Raw genomic sequence first — 14,755 nt, 5'->3', positions numbered from 1 at the left:
AGAAGGGCACTCAAAGGCAAAATCTGAACCTAAGATATAAAAAATGATGGCAATTTAACTTTATTGTATACTTATTGGGATACTGTTTTCCAAAAATCCCTTAGTTCAGACAACTCCGAGAAAAAGCATAATCCTACTAATTCTTCTCTGTAAGGCAAATCTAAAGTAATCTGAAGATGTGTGCAGATTTTATTCAGCCACACTACAGAAGCACAATGGCTTTGCTATGTGCAATGCAAAAAAAGCAGTCAGAACTTGTTTAATACATTTTCTTTTCTACACTGTCATGCACACTTTTAGTTAGTAATTTTATCATGTTTCAACTTTTCTTTCCCTTCAGTAACATGCCTTGCTGAATACTGTAGCTAAATGCAAATGCATCAGCATAGGAAAGCTACTTCACACAAAAAACTGAACTCCCATACTTATTGTTCACTTAACCTTTTGATGCTGCAAATTCAATTACAGGGGACTAGTGATCACTAAATTTATCAGCATAAACACATTTTAAACACTATAATAGCTTTCACAGTAGCTTTAACTATGTTTTAGTGTCAGCATTAAAGCACACAGGAAAGAGCACAAGAGCTTCTTTCACATGCTTTAACACAAACTGTTATGAGTACGTTTGGAATAGGTTGGGGTTGGCTGGTTTGTTTTTTTTTTTTCAAAAAAAACAGACAAAGAAACATGATCCTCAATCTACTTCTGTCTTCCTACATGGAACATTGCTTCCTATTCCTCTGAATGCTACCAAGTACCTGCTCTCTTCAAAGAAAATCTCTTATTTATGCTGCATAATGAAGCATTATTCAGATAAACAAACATTACCATAACACTGCACTACATTATATACTGCTTGCTCAGAGAGCTAATTAGAAGGACTTGATATTGTAATACAACATTGTGGATTTCCACATTATTCAAACATAGCTTCTGTATCTTTATTATGATGCTGCACTGCTCACTTGAAGTAACCATACAGTCTGGCCAGTCAATCTACTTGTCCTCATAAAGAGTTGGCAAAAGAAATATGCCACAACTGGCTAAACATCACAAGCAAAACAGAAGGAACAGCACATGCAGCACAACAGAAGGTGAAAGCAAAAATCTAGCAGACATCATAAGGAAACAGAACAACCTCCCCAGTGAAATCACAATGCAAGTAGAGCATAAAGAACTTGGCTTTATTAGAATTTAATACAAGTTCTTTAGCGCTTCCAGTGCTTCCATCTGGTCCGCAGCAGCCCCTATTTTATTGCTTTCTTCCCACCCCTACTGAAGTGTCAATATAGTAAAGATCTTGCAGAGGTCATCCAAAAATAAAACGGTTTAATCTTTCAGTTTCTACCAGTTTTCTTGCTTTGGACCTTAGCAACCTAGCATTTTTGACTGCAGTCTGAACTGTCAGGAATAACAACTTTCAGAAAGCCATTTAAGCACTGCAAAAGATCATCATTAGCAGATACATTCTACGAGGACTTAACAGAACCTCCTCAAACTCAGGACAACTGAAGTTTGCCAATTAAGCATTTAAATGACAGATCACACAAAACTAAGGGAGGAAACCAAAGTTGGAACATAAGGATGAAGTTACAGCTTGAGCTATCTAATGGCTCACTGACAGCAAAAAAAAGGAAGCCCACCATAGTGGGTCTTAGTACTTACCTGACCATGCTCTGAGCAATTTTGATTTATTAAATCAGAAGAAAACTAACTGAGCAAAAGGTAATACTTTCTGATGGGACAGTGGGCTCCCTTATAAAATTCAGCCATTTCTAAAATGATCACAAGATGGGAAAAGCAAGAGCTATGCAGCTAGGAGAGTGCAATGCCATCCTAACTAGGCAGTTAAAACACAGAAAGGTAAGTTGTTAGGGTTTTTTTAAATTGTATTAAGATAAACAAAATAATAAGAATATATCAAAGATTACAGATTGCAAAGTCAGCAGTACTAAGGCAACAACTGCAGTAGCTTTAATTCTTACCTGGTTGTTTGGATCTACCCCAGCATAAGAATTGCGTGAACTGCAGCCAACAGGGGGAGTTGCTTCTCGTATGAACTCTGACATCTCAATCCCTCCACCAGGGTCACTGAGAGAAACAAGGAAAAAACCCAAAACATTAACCTTCCAGTTAAACGGATGTTTGTCTACACTGAGCACAGATTCAAAACCCTTTTCAAATATCAGGGGCTCAAGCATAGCCCAGTACCTCAGATGAACACCGCCCATTTGACACTGGAGGCTCAGTCAGAGCAGGAGTACCCTCTATACTGCCACAGAAGCTGCTGCCTTGTGAACTCCACTGTCGCCAGCCAACAAACCCTGAAGACTAAGGAACTACAAGGCATTTTGAAATGCTCACGTATGACATTCTCTGTCTGTGTGTACACACATGTAACTTTCAGATCACCCGTTCAACTACAATACCCAAAAATCAATCAGCAGAAAAATTACGAAATAGAATCTCTTTCAAAGAGCATGGAAAGGACTCCAGATCTTTCCCTTAGACTGGATCTAGGAGCAAGAGTAAGGATGGGTTAACCAAGAAAGCCACACACTGTCAGTAAAAGTTACCAGAAAGGCAGAGACATACAGGGACATGGTATCTCTCCCAGGGATGCAAACCACTTCTTTCTACCAGAAAATAACTTCCCTTCAGTCAATTTACAGGCCTTACCAAGAAATAGTTTGAGGTAAAACATCTATAACATGTCCTAATGATTTCACCCTTTCAGGATCAATAAGTATTAGTTTGAAAGTATTTTCCTCCATCAACATCACCAAATTGTAATTCAGTGTAATTCAGCTTGTCAGAAGCAGGTATTTATGGAACAACAGCAAGCTGGAGCTGTCCATTAGGACAACAGGCTGTGAATCAGTTGTAGACTACAATTCAGAGATCCAACCTAGCACTGTTTGTTCACTGCAAAGAGCGAGAAGTTGAGGCATCCTTTTTCCTCTCCCAATACAGTTCTCTTCAACTACCGTGATCCAGGAGATTTGTGAACAGAAGTAACTATAGTGTAATTTGACAATGACCCTCTCTGCTCCTTCCCAAAGATGATCAACTGCTTCCCAACAATCACTGACTGAGAGCTGTGGAAGTCCACTCCAACATTTTACTGGAGAAAGAACATATGCACAACCCTTCCCCAGTTGTACTAAAACTAAAGATGAAGCCTCTCTGGAAAAGGGAACAGAAGTGGACAGAAGCACTGTCTCATAGAAACAGACAGTCTCATGGAAAAATCTCATGCAAGAAGACCTACACTTAAATTTATATAGGGACATTGATGTTTCAGGTCCTTCAGTCTACTGACAGTTTGTTTATAATATCCTAGATCATTCATTCTGCAGCATGACATTTCAAGCTCTTGACATCTCAGAGAGGCATAAAGATACAGCCTCGGGAACCATTCTAGACCATATAGGAGGCCCTTGAACCTTCCTACATCAAAGAGATGACAAAAAAGACTGAAGTTAGGAATACATTACTTCAGTAAAAATAAGTTAACTTAAAGAAGTGAAAAGCCATTATTTTGGTACAGCAGTGACATATAAGCATGCTCTTATTGATGGCTGTTTACAGAGCCTTCTCTGACCTGATATTATCAATTATTCTAAGGCAGAACCAGGTAAGGAGAACTAAAAAAAAAAAAACAAACAAAAAAACCCCAACCTAGCTTCAATAACTTCCACCAGCTTTAGCCAAAAAAAGTATTCCTTATATAAGCACTTTAAGAACACATAAGTATGTAAAATGAACTTAAAGACTAAACTGAAAAACATTAAGTGAGAATTTAAGTTCAGCATACATTATGATGATAACTGAAGATATAACAAAGAATACCATTCACAGAAAGATGAAATTGCTTTCCTGTTTGAATAATACATTGAGAGACACTGCATATGATTAAAGTATGTCCTATGAAGTAGAAAAATAAGTCAATGAGAGTAAGCTCTCACTTACAGAACTGGGTAGTTAGCCATGGTGGGAGAAAAGCAATTTTGTCTTAAAAGTGAACCAACATATCAGTATAAGCAACAATACAACCCAATACCACCACTCTACTCACAGCTGCTATATTTTGTGACAGCACACACAAGCTAATAGATTAACAAAAGCTAATAACAAACAGTAACAAAAAAAAATATCTGCAGAAAAAAGTAAGAACTATAGATTTCAAGGATTAATTATTGTATACATAAGGACCTGGACTACAACAGCATGTAGAATCCTTTAGGAGCTATTTTCTGCTCATGTTGTGGCCATTCCTTTTTACTATTAAGTTCTGCAAACAGTTTCTTACAGTTTACTGAATTCATACCCTAGAGCTAGTGCCATGCTTTTCAGTTCAGAAGCAAAAAAAACTGTTTACTACAAAAATTGAGAAGACTTGAATAAATTATGTCCAGCTACCTGAAATGGAGATTGCTGTTGAAAAGGCAAAGACTGCACAAAAATTAAAACTAATATTATTAATTATTAGTAACTGTCCTACCTGAAATTACTATCTGCATCTATATTAAATCAGTGTGTCAGAGACTAACCAAAAGTCTGAAGAGGTTGTAAGCCTACATGAATTCAGAAGTTTAAAACCTGACTTACACTGATTTGACTACAGAAATCTGATATTCAGAGTAGAACTTCCAGAGAGAATTTGGAATGAGCAATTCTGATGTCAGGACAAAGCAGAGGAAGTGTTTTAATATTTTCTTTTGAATACCTTCTTCTGTCCTTAATTTCCAACTAAAATAGCAGGATAACTAGTCAGGAGGCTGCTCTCAAAACACAGCGGAACCAGAGCACATAGTGCAAATACTAGACCACGACAGTTTCAAGTATCAAGAAGTTTTCGTTAAAGCCTTAATCACTAACTATAGAGTCAAACAGGCAAAACAACTCCAAGCTCAAGGACACATCTGACAGCCACAGAAAACTGCAAGGAGAAATAGCAAAGGCAGGGCCTGAGTTGCAGAGATTACTTCTTTAATTCTCTTGCTCATACTTGTTTCAGCAGACTGTACATAACTCAAACATGTAACACTCCCTAACTGTCAGTTTTATTTTGTAGAAGTACATGTGAAATTCACATAGCATCATGATTACAGCTCCCCCATGCTGATGAGATCAGGGACACCAGTGTCACTAGGTTAATGCTTTATGATACTTTGACCCATAGTTGTCACTGACACAAGAAAGAAGCCATATTCACACCACCAAAAGCAAGACTGACTTAAGTGTTTTAAGGTATCTGTGTGGGTCCCCTGATACCTAACAAAGATTACACTTGTACTGTTCCTTCCACCTTTCATGTGAGATTAGGAGACTGTATCCCCATTACTTGTTCTCGGGAAACCTCACAAAAGCATTACTAATGCTACACCCTTAAGTATGAAAGCAGCAACTGCACTAGAAGCTACAGAAGATAACTCACATTCCCATCTCTAAATTTAGACTAGCTTCTTTCAAAAATATTAACTAGAGAATTTCAGCTTTAAAAGAGGATGACGAAAATAAGGCACTTCTTACGGAACAGTAAGTTGTTCTTTGCTTAAGCATGCCAAAGTTTTATGAAAAGATGAAAAACTCTCAGAGTTGGATCCTATTCACAAAAGTAATGTGAACCAAAAATAAACAAGCAGTTCATGTAAACCTACAAATGACAGCACGTAATTTTAGTCCAATACCTGAAAGCACCACTTTGCAGATAAACATCTTCAGAAAGAACGAACAGCAGTTCTTAGAAGCTAAACAGAACCCTGAACATAACTTTTGAATAGAAACCAGACTATTGCTTATTCCTTCAGAAATACTAATATTCTTATCTAAACTGATCTCAGGGAGGATGTGTGGGGTGGGGTGAAGACTCGAGGACAGCTTTGCACTCTATACTATGTATTTATTAGGCATCACATGCTGTAGACTAAGCTTATCGAAATTAATGTTCTGATTATGCAAATATTTAAGGTAGAATGTCTGCTTAGATCTCCCCCATCTTCACCTTATGCTAGGGGAGCAGAGTTTAAAAAAACCAAACCCTACATACACACTTTCTTCTAAGACTGTTTTTTTTAATTAGTGTTCCAATTTAACTTACTAAGAAGGTGACAGCTCAATATTAAACACTCATTCTACATCCCCTCTACTGGTTTGAATGTTACCCCAGAGTTCTTGTAAGCTTCCAGGCAAAGATTAGTATATACTGTACATCCCACTTACCAAAAAGTAACTCCGTAATTTCTGCATTGACCTTGTTCCCAGTTCTAGTTAAGAGACCTGAAAGTGGGAACAAGGATCATATAAAAGTTAATGAAACTTTAGTTGGCAAGCAGGACACACAGCAAACTAACCTCTACTTCTGAGCTCACAAATGTTTATAATGTAGTAATTTGTCCCATGTCAGCTGCTCCTTAGACAAAACAGAACTTCTGAAACATCCAGAAGTAATTCACAATACCAGTCGAAATAAGTCCCTTGCCAAGTCTTGGCTACTGTTTTGGAAGCAAAAGCTACATGGCTAAAAAAAAAAACCAAACACCGAAACAAAACAGAATCTAAGGATCACCGCTAAAACATGCATTAGCAAGGTTGCATTGAAACAGAACAGACCACTAGTTTACTTTCATGAATTTTATTAAGCAGAATAAGCATTAACATACATTTAGGCAAGCATTCTGCCAAAACAGCTCAATACAGTTTTAGTAAGGTATATGGTGATCTAAATGGAGTCACAATTAAAATCAGCAGGTTCAGTTACCAAACACAACATGGAAAAAGGGTCAGGTTATAAAAGATTGATACAAGAAGTTACTGTATATCAACTTTAAAGGAATCTAAGACACTGGTTTTGCTAACAATACCTGAGCTGAGAGCAGATACAGAAGAACTTAAGACCCATCTCCTAAGAAGCTAGCCCATATGCACAGTGAAGTCCTTTTACTTCCAGGCTCAGTACTTCCAAGAGCATCACTTTCACACTTCCTTTCTTTAAGCATCCTGATAAACAGACTTAAGAGGCTTCTTTCATCTACACTTCCTTATAGCACATGTGTCCACGTAGAAGTTTCAGGTTTGGTTTTTTTTGGTTTGGTTTGGGTTTAAGACAACACACACAACCTTTTAAGAGTCAGGACAGCATACTAACTGCATCACTTTGAAAACTATTCATGGCTACTAGTATCAGAAACTCACAGACAAAAGAAAGGTCTTCTGTAAAAGCTAGCAATTCAAGGCTGATTTATTTCATGCAGTCTAACTCTCAAGATGGCCTCAATTATCTGGAGACAGGCAGAGGCTTTGATAATAGAGCTGGTAACACATCCATAGCCTGATCAGACTGGTTAGGCTGGCCTTCTTGATGAGTCATCTTTTGCTCTTCTTTCTCCAAATAGTCTGGTCAAAAGAAGGAAAACCTCTGGGGTTTTTTTATGCTAGTGACAGCAAAGATCTGTGGAAAGGAATCACCTCCTACTGAAGTACTTCAGAATCGTCATCTTCATTACTGAGCTGAGAAATTCAGAATTTCTAAATTCACAGGACAGTGTTCTCCTGGAGCAAGACTATGACTGTAGTCAAGCATTGTATCTGACTCCTGCTTTTGAAAAACTATCCTTTTAGTGATAAATGACTTAACATGTAGTATGTGGTCTCTGACAGCTACATTTTTAAAACTAAGTCTACTGCTGAAATAAGATTGCATGTACTGGTTGTGTTAAGTATTTAGTGACCTAACCAGCACACATTTTCCACACTATTGTTTCAGTGCTTCCAGCATTTTTGATATTGTCCTGGAACTCCTCTGGGGAAGGAACCAGGAAATTAACGTGAACCCATCATTTCAAACCCAATACATAGATAAGTCTGCTTTTAAAGACCAGACTGAAACAGTCTGTCAGCACTACAGAGGTCTGCATCTATATTCCTCAGCGCTTATTTCAACCACCATTCCAGTTATACATCTGATGAAAACAAGACTGTTTATCATCTGAAGCAGAATACAAGCATCAGCAGACATCTTACCTGGGCCCATTGCTGTCTTTCCTCTTAGCTGAAACATTGCTTTGTTCTGGTTTTGCACCTCTGTCCATATGCTCACTGGCATTCCTCTCCACGATTTCTCCCTCATCCAGTGCCCTGTGCAAACGGTAATTCACCATCTTCAAAACGATAAAGAGAGCTGCTATCACCGGGCAGTAGACAGCTACTATCATCATGGAAGAAGGAAGAGCCTTTCAAAAGAGAGTAAGAAAGAGTTAATGAACACAAGATCAAATGTCCATTAGAGTACATAAAGCTATCTAGAGTTCAACAGTTTCTTTCATACAGAAAATATTGATCATACTGAAAATGAAGGTTAAACACACATCCCCTACAGTCAAACTTTGTGTGGAGATTGTTCGAAGTCTAGCAACCTAGAAAAAAAGGAACAGTGGAACTACAAGATACCAAAACACCACAGCAGCACACTAAGCAGACCTATCACTGAAGCTTGAGATCCAAATTCAACTCTTGTTCTCTTTTTCCAGGCTATTGGAATACAAGACCTAGACTAGGAACCCTACAGCTAGCATGATTTTTTGTTTCACACCCAATATTTTTGATTAGTTGTTATGAATAAAAAAGATGGGAAGATTTTAAGCAACTTGAAAACTAAACCAAGCACAGGGTATGACCTTACTTCAGGACTGGTACACAGCACTAAGTCCACTTTGGAAAGACTGACTCGAGTTTGACGTCATGCTGGATGGGAGAAAACCTTCTCAACTACCCAACATAGACACTTTGACTTAGCTTGTCAGCTTCCAACAGATACTCTTGCATAACAAAATAGTGATCAGTCAAAAGTCAAACTTTTCCATACCTGCATACAAAAAAAAAAGAAAAAAAAAGGCTGTTCACATTTGTGGCTCACACATTTGAGCAGTAGTCCACAATAACCTGCTAAACCATACGCTGCAAAGATTATTTGTGCTAGACTATTACATGCCCATGGAAAGGCAGCTGATGCAGACGTTCTAAAGAGAATTTTTCAGTTGTGTCAAAGGGGGCCAGAAGCCATGTGAAAAACCTCACTGAAACCAACTTTTGAAATTCCACTCAGAGTTCAGACCTCTCTTGCAACTTTTGCCAAGGCCCATAATGATTTTACAGATCTATCATTTCAGCAACAGATAATAAGTGTGGCCTAACAGCTAGTTAAAAGAAGTGTTCAGAGTACTAGTTAAACTTCAGATTTCATTTCAAGGCTTTCATCCTTCTAATTCACTTTTCATTCATATTTATAATTTTGTCATTTCCTTAAGTAGTCACTAAACAAAATGAGATATTAACTCTTAATCTTCATCCACAAATAGACCACTTTCCTTAAAAAGCAGTAAGAGTCTGTTCTCAAATATCTTGCTGCATCACTAACTTTTACTCCACTGATGGTGTACTTTGATACCAAATTCCAACAGCCATATATATATACACACACACAGAGACTTAGAAGAGTCCGAATTAAACAGCATTTGTTACCCAGCAAACATTAATTTAGCAGATGAGAATAAATGAACTGTCTTTTTTTGACCTCCTAGCCTAAGGCGAATTCCAAACTGACTCATATACCTAGTTCTCCCTCCTTATACAGACCATTGCAAGAGAAGAGTCTTTATGGTAATAAAAGCACCGTGCACATTTTGCAGAATCAGAAAGGGAACATGACTGGAACATAAAACAAGAGAGCCCTCTCTGTTCTGCACATAAAGCTAGTTTTATTCATTTAAGAAGAGATATGATTACAACATTAATATTTCTACATATACCAGAGCTTATTAGTCCTAGAAGAACTGGAAGTGCTTGTCACACAATTTAATTCACAAGTCTAGCAAAAACACCATTTTACAAAATCTCCAAATAGAAAATATTGTACTAATAAAGGTGATTAAAGAATAAACATTTCCGAGTATTGTATTGACTGTTGATTTCAGAACAAACCCAGTCTTTAATCTGGCTGCTTTCTGGCAGTAAGCAAAACCAAATAATTAATGTAACATTTCTAAAGCCGAACAAGTATAAATAATTGAGTCTGGAATCAATCAGGAGGCAGATTGCTTATTAGGATTATTTTCTTAAAGAGATCAAGCTCTATCTACCTTTTCCACCAAAACAAGTCAACACCTAACACAGCATTTGAAGTAGGACAGGCAAACTAAGCTGAGATATGTTAATTTAAGATTTTTGCATGCTGAGCTAGACAAGACCCTAATGGACAGGGAGATTCACTTACCAAGCACCACCTCAGGAGGAGAAAGAGGAAACTAAGCTATTTAAAATCAGCATCAGTAAGCAACCAGGAGCCACAATGATGCTAATGGCATCCACACAACCCCTGAAGTAATGCTACAAGGGTTTCCTCAAGAAATACCACGCTTCCATGTCCAAGAACTTCAGAGACATCTAGCTCCCTGCAGGCAAGGGCAAGCCCGTTAACTTTGGCAAAATAGGTGAGCTTCCCGTACCTGCTAAGCAGTCTGCTACCCAGTCACAAACTACCCTCTCCTTTACAAGTACCCAGTGTTCAGAAGCCATTATCAGAAGAGTCCTTTTAACACTAGATGACAAAGGCTAGTATATAAAAAGCAAGCCTATACTCTTCTGACTGTAGAGCTCTTCAATTTGTCCCTTTCGCTCCTTCAACAGCGAGATCACACAGTGTACCCAGTTTATTTTGTGGAATGCAAAAATCTACACATTCTGTTCTGCAAAGGAAAGCTTTGAGAATAAGTGAGGAAAAGGGTGAAACACCTCACCGCACGTAACTTGCAGCAAACCCAGTAAAGAATTAAAGAGTGCTTTTACCTCACGTCCTGTTTCCACAGAATTGCAGAAAGCTAAAAATAAGTTAACTCACTACTTTTTATTCCTCATATTCATTAGCAGGTACTCCTCTGTGCATAGGCCAGGAGAAATACTAGCATGTCTGGCATACTCTGCTGTCTGATCATACTCTATACTAAGTCTCATGCTGTGGCACAGCAGTGCTACCCACGGTACCTGCAACTCGAATGCATTCCAGCCTCAAGAGGAAGAGTTACCACAACTAACCTAAACCACTACTGCCTTCTCTATTTTTCTTTGCCAAACTTCCATTCAACTTCCATTTGGGGTCTTCTCTCCACAAGCCAAGGCAAATTAAAGTGAAATTAGTATTTTAAACTACGTTTGACATTTTACCACATTTGAGGTGAGACAGATCTGTCACCATCTTAACTGAGTATCCTATACAATATCATTTTCAAGATTGGAATACAAATCTAAGTCCTACAAATTTGCAGTTAGATCTCATTTCAGTTCTTTTCACAAGTACTAAAGAATTTTTATTGGGCACAACAGACGAAGAACCTCAGGTTAGAGCTTGTTAGCAGACACCAGCTGGCTACAAGTCTGTAGCTGCAACAACATTTCAGACAACATCCCATTTAACTGCACATCTCCAGTCACTTCCATTAACACCAAAAGAAAACACACTGAACAGCAGTAGTCAAAACTGAAGCTCTTGTAGAAGAAAGAGTTAGACATGACCATACAAAAACTGCCTGCTTTAATTACATTTTGTTGAAAACTTCAGTCATCTAATGGTGAACAAACCAATCATTAGATAAACTCTTCACTGCAAGTTTTCCCTAAACCTTAAAGTTAAGTAGTACTCTAAGATAGAGAGGGGAAGGACATTGATTTTATTACCACTTTTCCCTCAGAAGTTACTTTCTAAATTTATACCTTTCAAGGCAGCTTATGAAATCCATACTATACACACAGACAAAAGTAAGATGCAGGAACGCACAGCTGAGGAGTGGGACTGTCCATTCTGAAAGCTGCTGGCTATTAGGTCTTATTGGGTTTAGGTGATTTTGGCTGTATCACAGCACATCTTTTGTGAAAGAGTGGGTAGAAAAAGCTTTAAGCACTCCTAGATTCCAGTGGTCAACCTAGAACAGAAAAGAAACTTCAGACCACTAGTTACAGGACTACAATATTACCACTTGAACTACAAAGGTCACTGTATCTTGATTTACAATTTCCAATACCTAAACACCAGGAGCCAGAGGGAATTTCACTGATCACAGGCTGTGTTGCACACTAACTAAGAAAGATTATATGGATCTTAACTAATCATACCTAGCTTTAGCTAGACACTACAGATGCAATGAGGCTTCCAGATTCTTTTCAAAAGGAGATGTGTAGGTGTTACCTGTTGAGAACATTCATAGGAAAGTCTCCCAACCCAAATCAGATTGCAAGTCCTTACGTAAAAGCAATATCAATCAAAAACATTCATTAAGCAGTAACAGTTGTCTTGTAAAATTATTTCAAGCTCAAACATTTTGAGGCCAGTATTTTATAGAAGCATTTACCCAGGAGATGAGGAAAGATAAAGAAACAGTAAATGTGGTTTTGTCCCCATTTTTTGTTTATGAACAGCCAGAGCCCTTAAGAACTGCTGTTATCAGGAAGCTCATTCAGTTATGAGTTGCCTAGTTTTTGACTGAAACCTCAAGCTGTGCAAATGAAACTCGAGTAGCCAAGAAACTAGATGTGGCTTAGAGAATGTGGGATACCAGTGATTCTCATCATACAACCAAATTCAAGTACTTAAACGCTTAGTTTAAGAAACAGCACCTATTTTCAGACACTTCACTGGAAAGAGACTTTCAAATGAACCTACATTTTTATGACCTACTTCTATAACTATGTACACAAGTCAGAAAATCAAGTGTGTATTAAGTGAACTGTTGTCTAAATGAGTTTGACTTTGACAGACAAGTTCTGTAGGTACATACAAGCCCATCACCCCAAGCAAGGTACAGTCCTGGCTCCTCTTCAGTCACTGGCAAAGTTCCCCGAGTGCCGGAGCCAAGACTTCACCCCCTCCTGCGCGCGTGGTGGGGCTGAAACAGCATTCCGACCAGGGGAAGTGCTTTGGCAGCCTCTACTCTTCCCCTCCCCCTTGAAACACTGATGCATAACATTGGCCTCTGCGTTTATGGTATTTTTTCCAACTCTACCACTATATTTTACAACCCAGTTGTACAGCTTCCCCATAATGTAGCATATTTTCTTCTCACAACTTGAGTTTTGGATTAAAGTAAAAACAGGGATCAGCTCTTACAACAGATATGCAGATCAACAAGCACAGTTGAGTCTGTTACTGAATACAAATATCCAAACAGGATAGATTTAACTAGTCTAGAAAGCAGTATTTTTGTATGCATGTTGCCAAGCCACAGATCCAAGAGTACAGACTCAAGCAGCTTCACTCAAGCAGACCTTTCTCTTCCTCTACACCCCAATTCCTCCATTATCTACACTCTTCTTTTTGCCACACTTCTGACAAAAACAGGTTGAGTGATAAATACACAAGAAAAAGAAAAGTATCCACATCTGTAACATAGATACATTTATGTATGTCTCTTCTTCACACAGGGCACAGATCTCACTTTCACGGGCTTAAGCTCAGAGGGCAGATGAGGGACCAAGGAAGAAAAGGCTAGCTGAATTCTCTATTTCTTCAGTTGGTTTACAGTATGGGTTAAAGCCAACAACCCTGGCAAAGAAACAAAGATTTATGGTATTACTTGCTGACCACAACCATTCCCAGATTCCATTCTGAAAATACAGGATCAATAGAAGGAATGCACAGATAAAAGATTTGCAACTATGGGTGCAATAAACCAAGTCTTTAAGCAGTAAGTGCATCTAAACTGCCATATCCAAAAGAGATTAAGTGTTCCATTCCTGTTGGGAGTTAAATAACATCTGAAAAAAAAAAGTAATTAGCTTCCTGCAAAATGCATTCAGCCTTGAGAGCCAGCTACAAGCAAAGTTCTTGGGGGATCCTTTCCCCTTTGTTGCTACAATCCAATTCAGGAATAACTGCCATTATCGCTGCCCCAATGCAAAGCAACACCATGATCTTAGAATTCTTTATATGAGAAAGTTTTATAAGTAATATAAAACCTGACAGCATTCTAAGTCTTTCTATATACCTTGTTTTTTTAAACACAGGGTTGTCTGCCAGCAACAAGTCATCTGAAGCTAGCTTAGAAACTCCCTCCTACACACCAGTGAGCCATGCTCAGAATTCAGATTACGATTACCTAAGAATTTTTAAGCAAGTTATGCTTATTTACGTATGTTCTACAGTAATGCAACATTTACTGCTTTTTATTCTGAAAATGAGCTTAAAGGATGCTAAAGAGCTAAGATGACCATCACAGCTCTGCCTGTTTAGTTTATGTCTAGACAACACTTAAACTGCAGAGGGTGGAAAGAGGGAAAACAGCCAAATATGATTCAATCTGCTTTAACTTGTGACTAACCTCCCTACTTATTCTCAGGGAAGCTGGCACTTGTTGTGGCATCTTTAACTTGTCAGAGCTATGAAGCAAGACAATTTCTCTGACCTCAACAAAACCCAAAGCAGCTTGCTTTTGCCTGTCTTTTCCCTTTGCATAGGAAAATAAAAAAGTTTAAGCAACACTGTAGTTTACCCCACAGCATGGGCAACTGAAGCTTAACTGCTGCTTTAGAGCAGCAGAAGACTCAAATGCTGGTCCAGATCTACCAGCTGTCAAAAATCTCATGTACAATATCGATCAGCCCCCCCCTCCAAAAGCCTTCTGTACATGCAGGATAGAGCTCACCAAACCTTTATGAACAGCTTTCTCATCAAGGCAATACTAATTAAATAGACTACTTTGTCAAA

At 38.3% G+C, this 14,755-nt stretch overlaps 1 protein-coding gene across 9 annotated transcripts in view; it reads right to left on the bottom strand.

Annotated features, from left to right (window-relative positions):
* Positions 1-14,310, bottom strand: part of PCNX1 (pecanex 1) — an 89,718-nt gene extending 75,408 nt beyond the window's left edge. For 8 of the 9 annotated variants that reach the window (XM_026849050.1, XM_026849059.1, XM_026849053.1 and 5 more), the window contains exons 1-4: positions 14,306-14,310; positions 13,056-13,057; positions 8,029-8,237; positions 1,989-2,094 (exon numbers count right to left, since the gene is read on the bottom strand). In XM_026849050.1, coding sequence (XP_026704851.1) covers positions 1,989-2,094; positions 8,029-8,237; positions 13,056-13,057; position 14,306 — 318 coding nt within the window. In that variant the 5' untranslated portion in view covers positions 14,307-14,310. Of the gene's footprint in view, positions 1-1,988; positions 2,095-6,228; positions 6,286-8,028; positions 8,238-13,055; positions 13,058-14,305 lie in introns of those variants that run through there. The other variant, XM_026849054.1, reaches the window with a different exon arrangement.
* Between the last annotated feature and the right edge of the window lie 445 nt (positions 14,311-14,755).

This window comes from Athene cunicularia, assembly GCF_003259725.1.
Source record: "Athene cunicularia isolate RWA chromosome 5 unlocalized genomic scaffold, athCun1 chr5_part1, whole genome shotgun sequence".
NCBI lineage: Eukaryota > Metazoa > Chordata > Aves > Strigiformes > Strigidae > Athene > Athene cunicularia.
The sequence above is the reverse complement of the archived record's forward strand: the minus strand, read 5'-3'. Positions and strand labels throughout refer to the sequence as shown.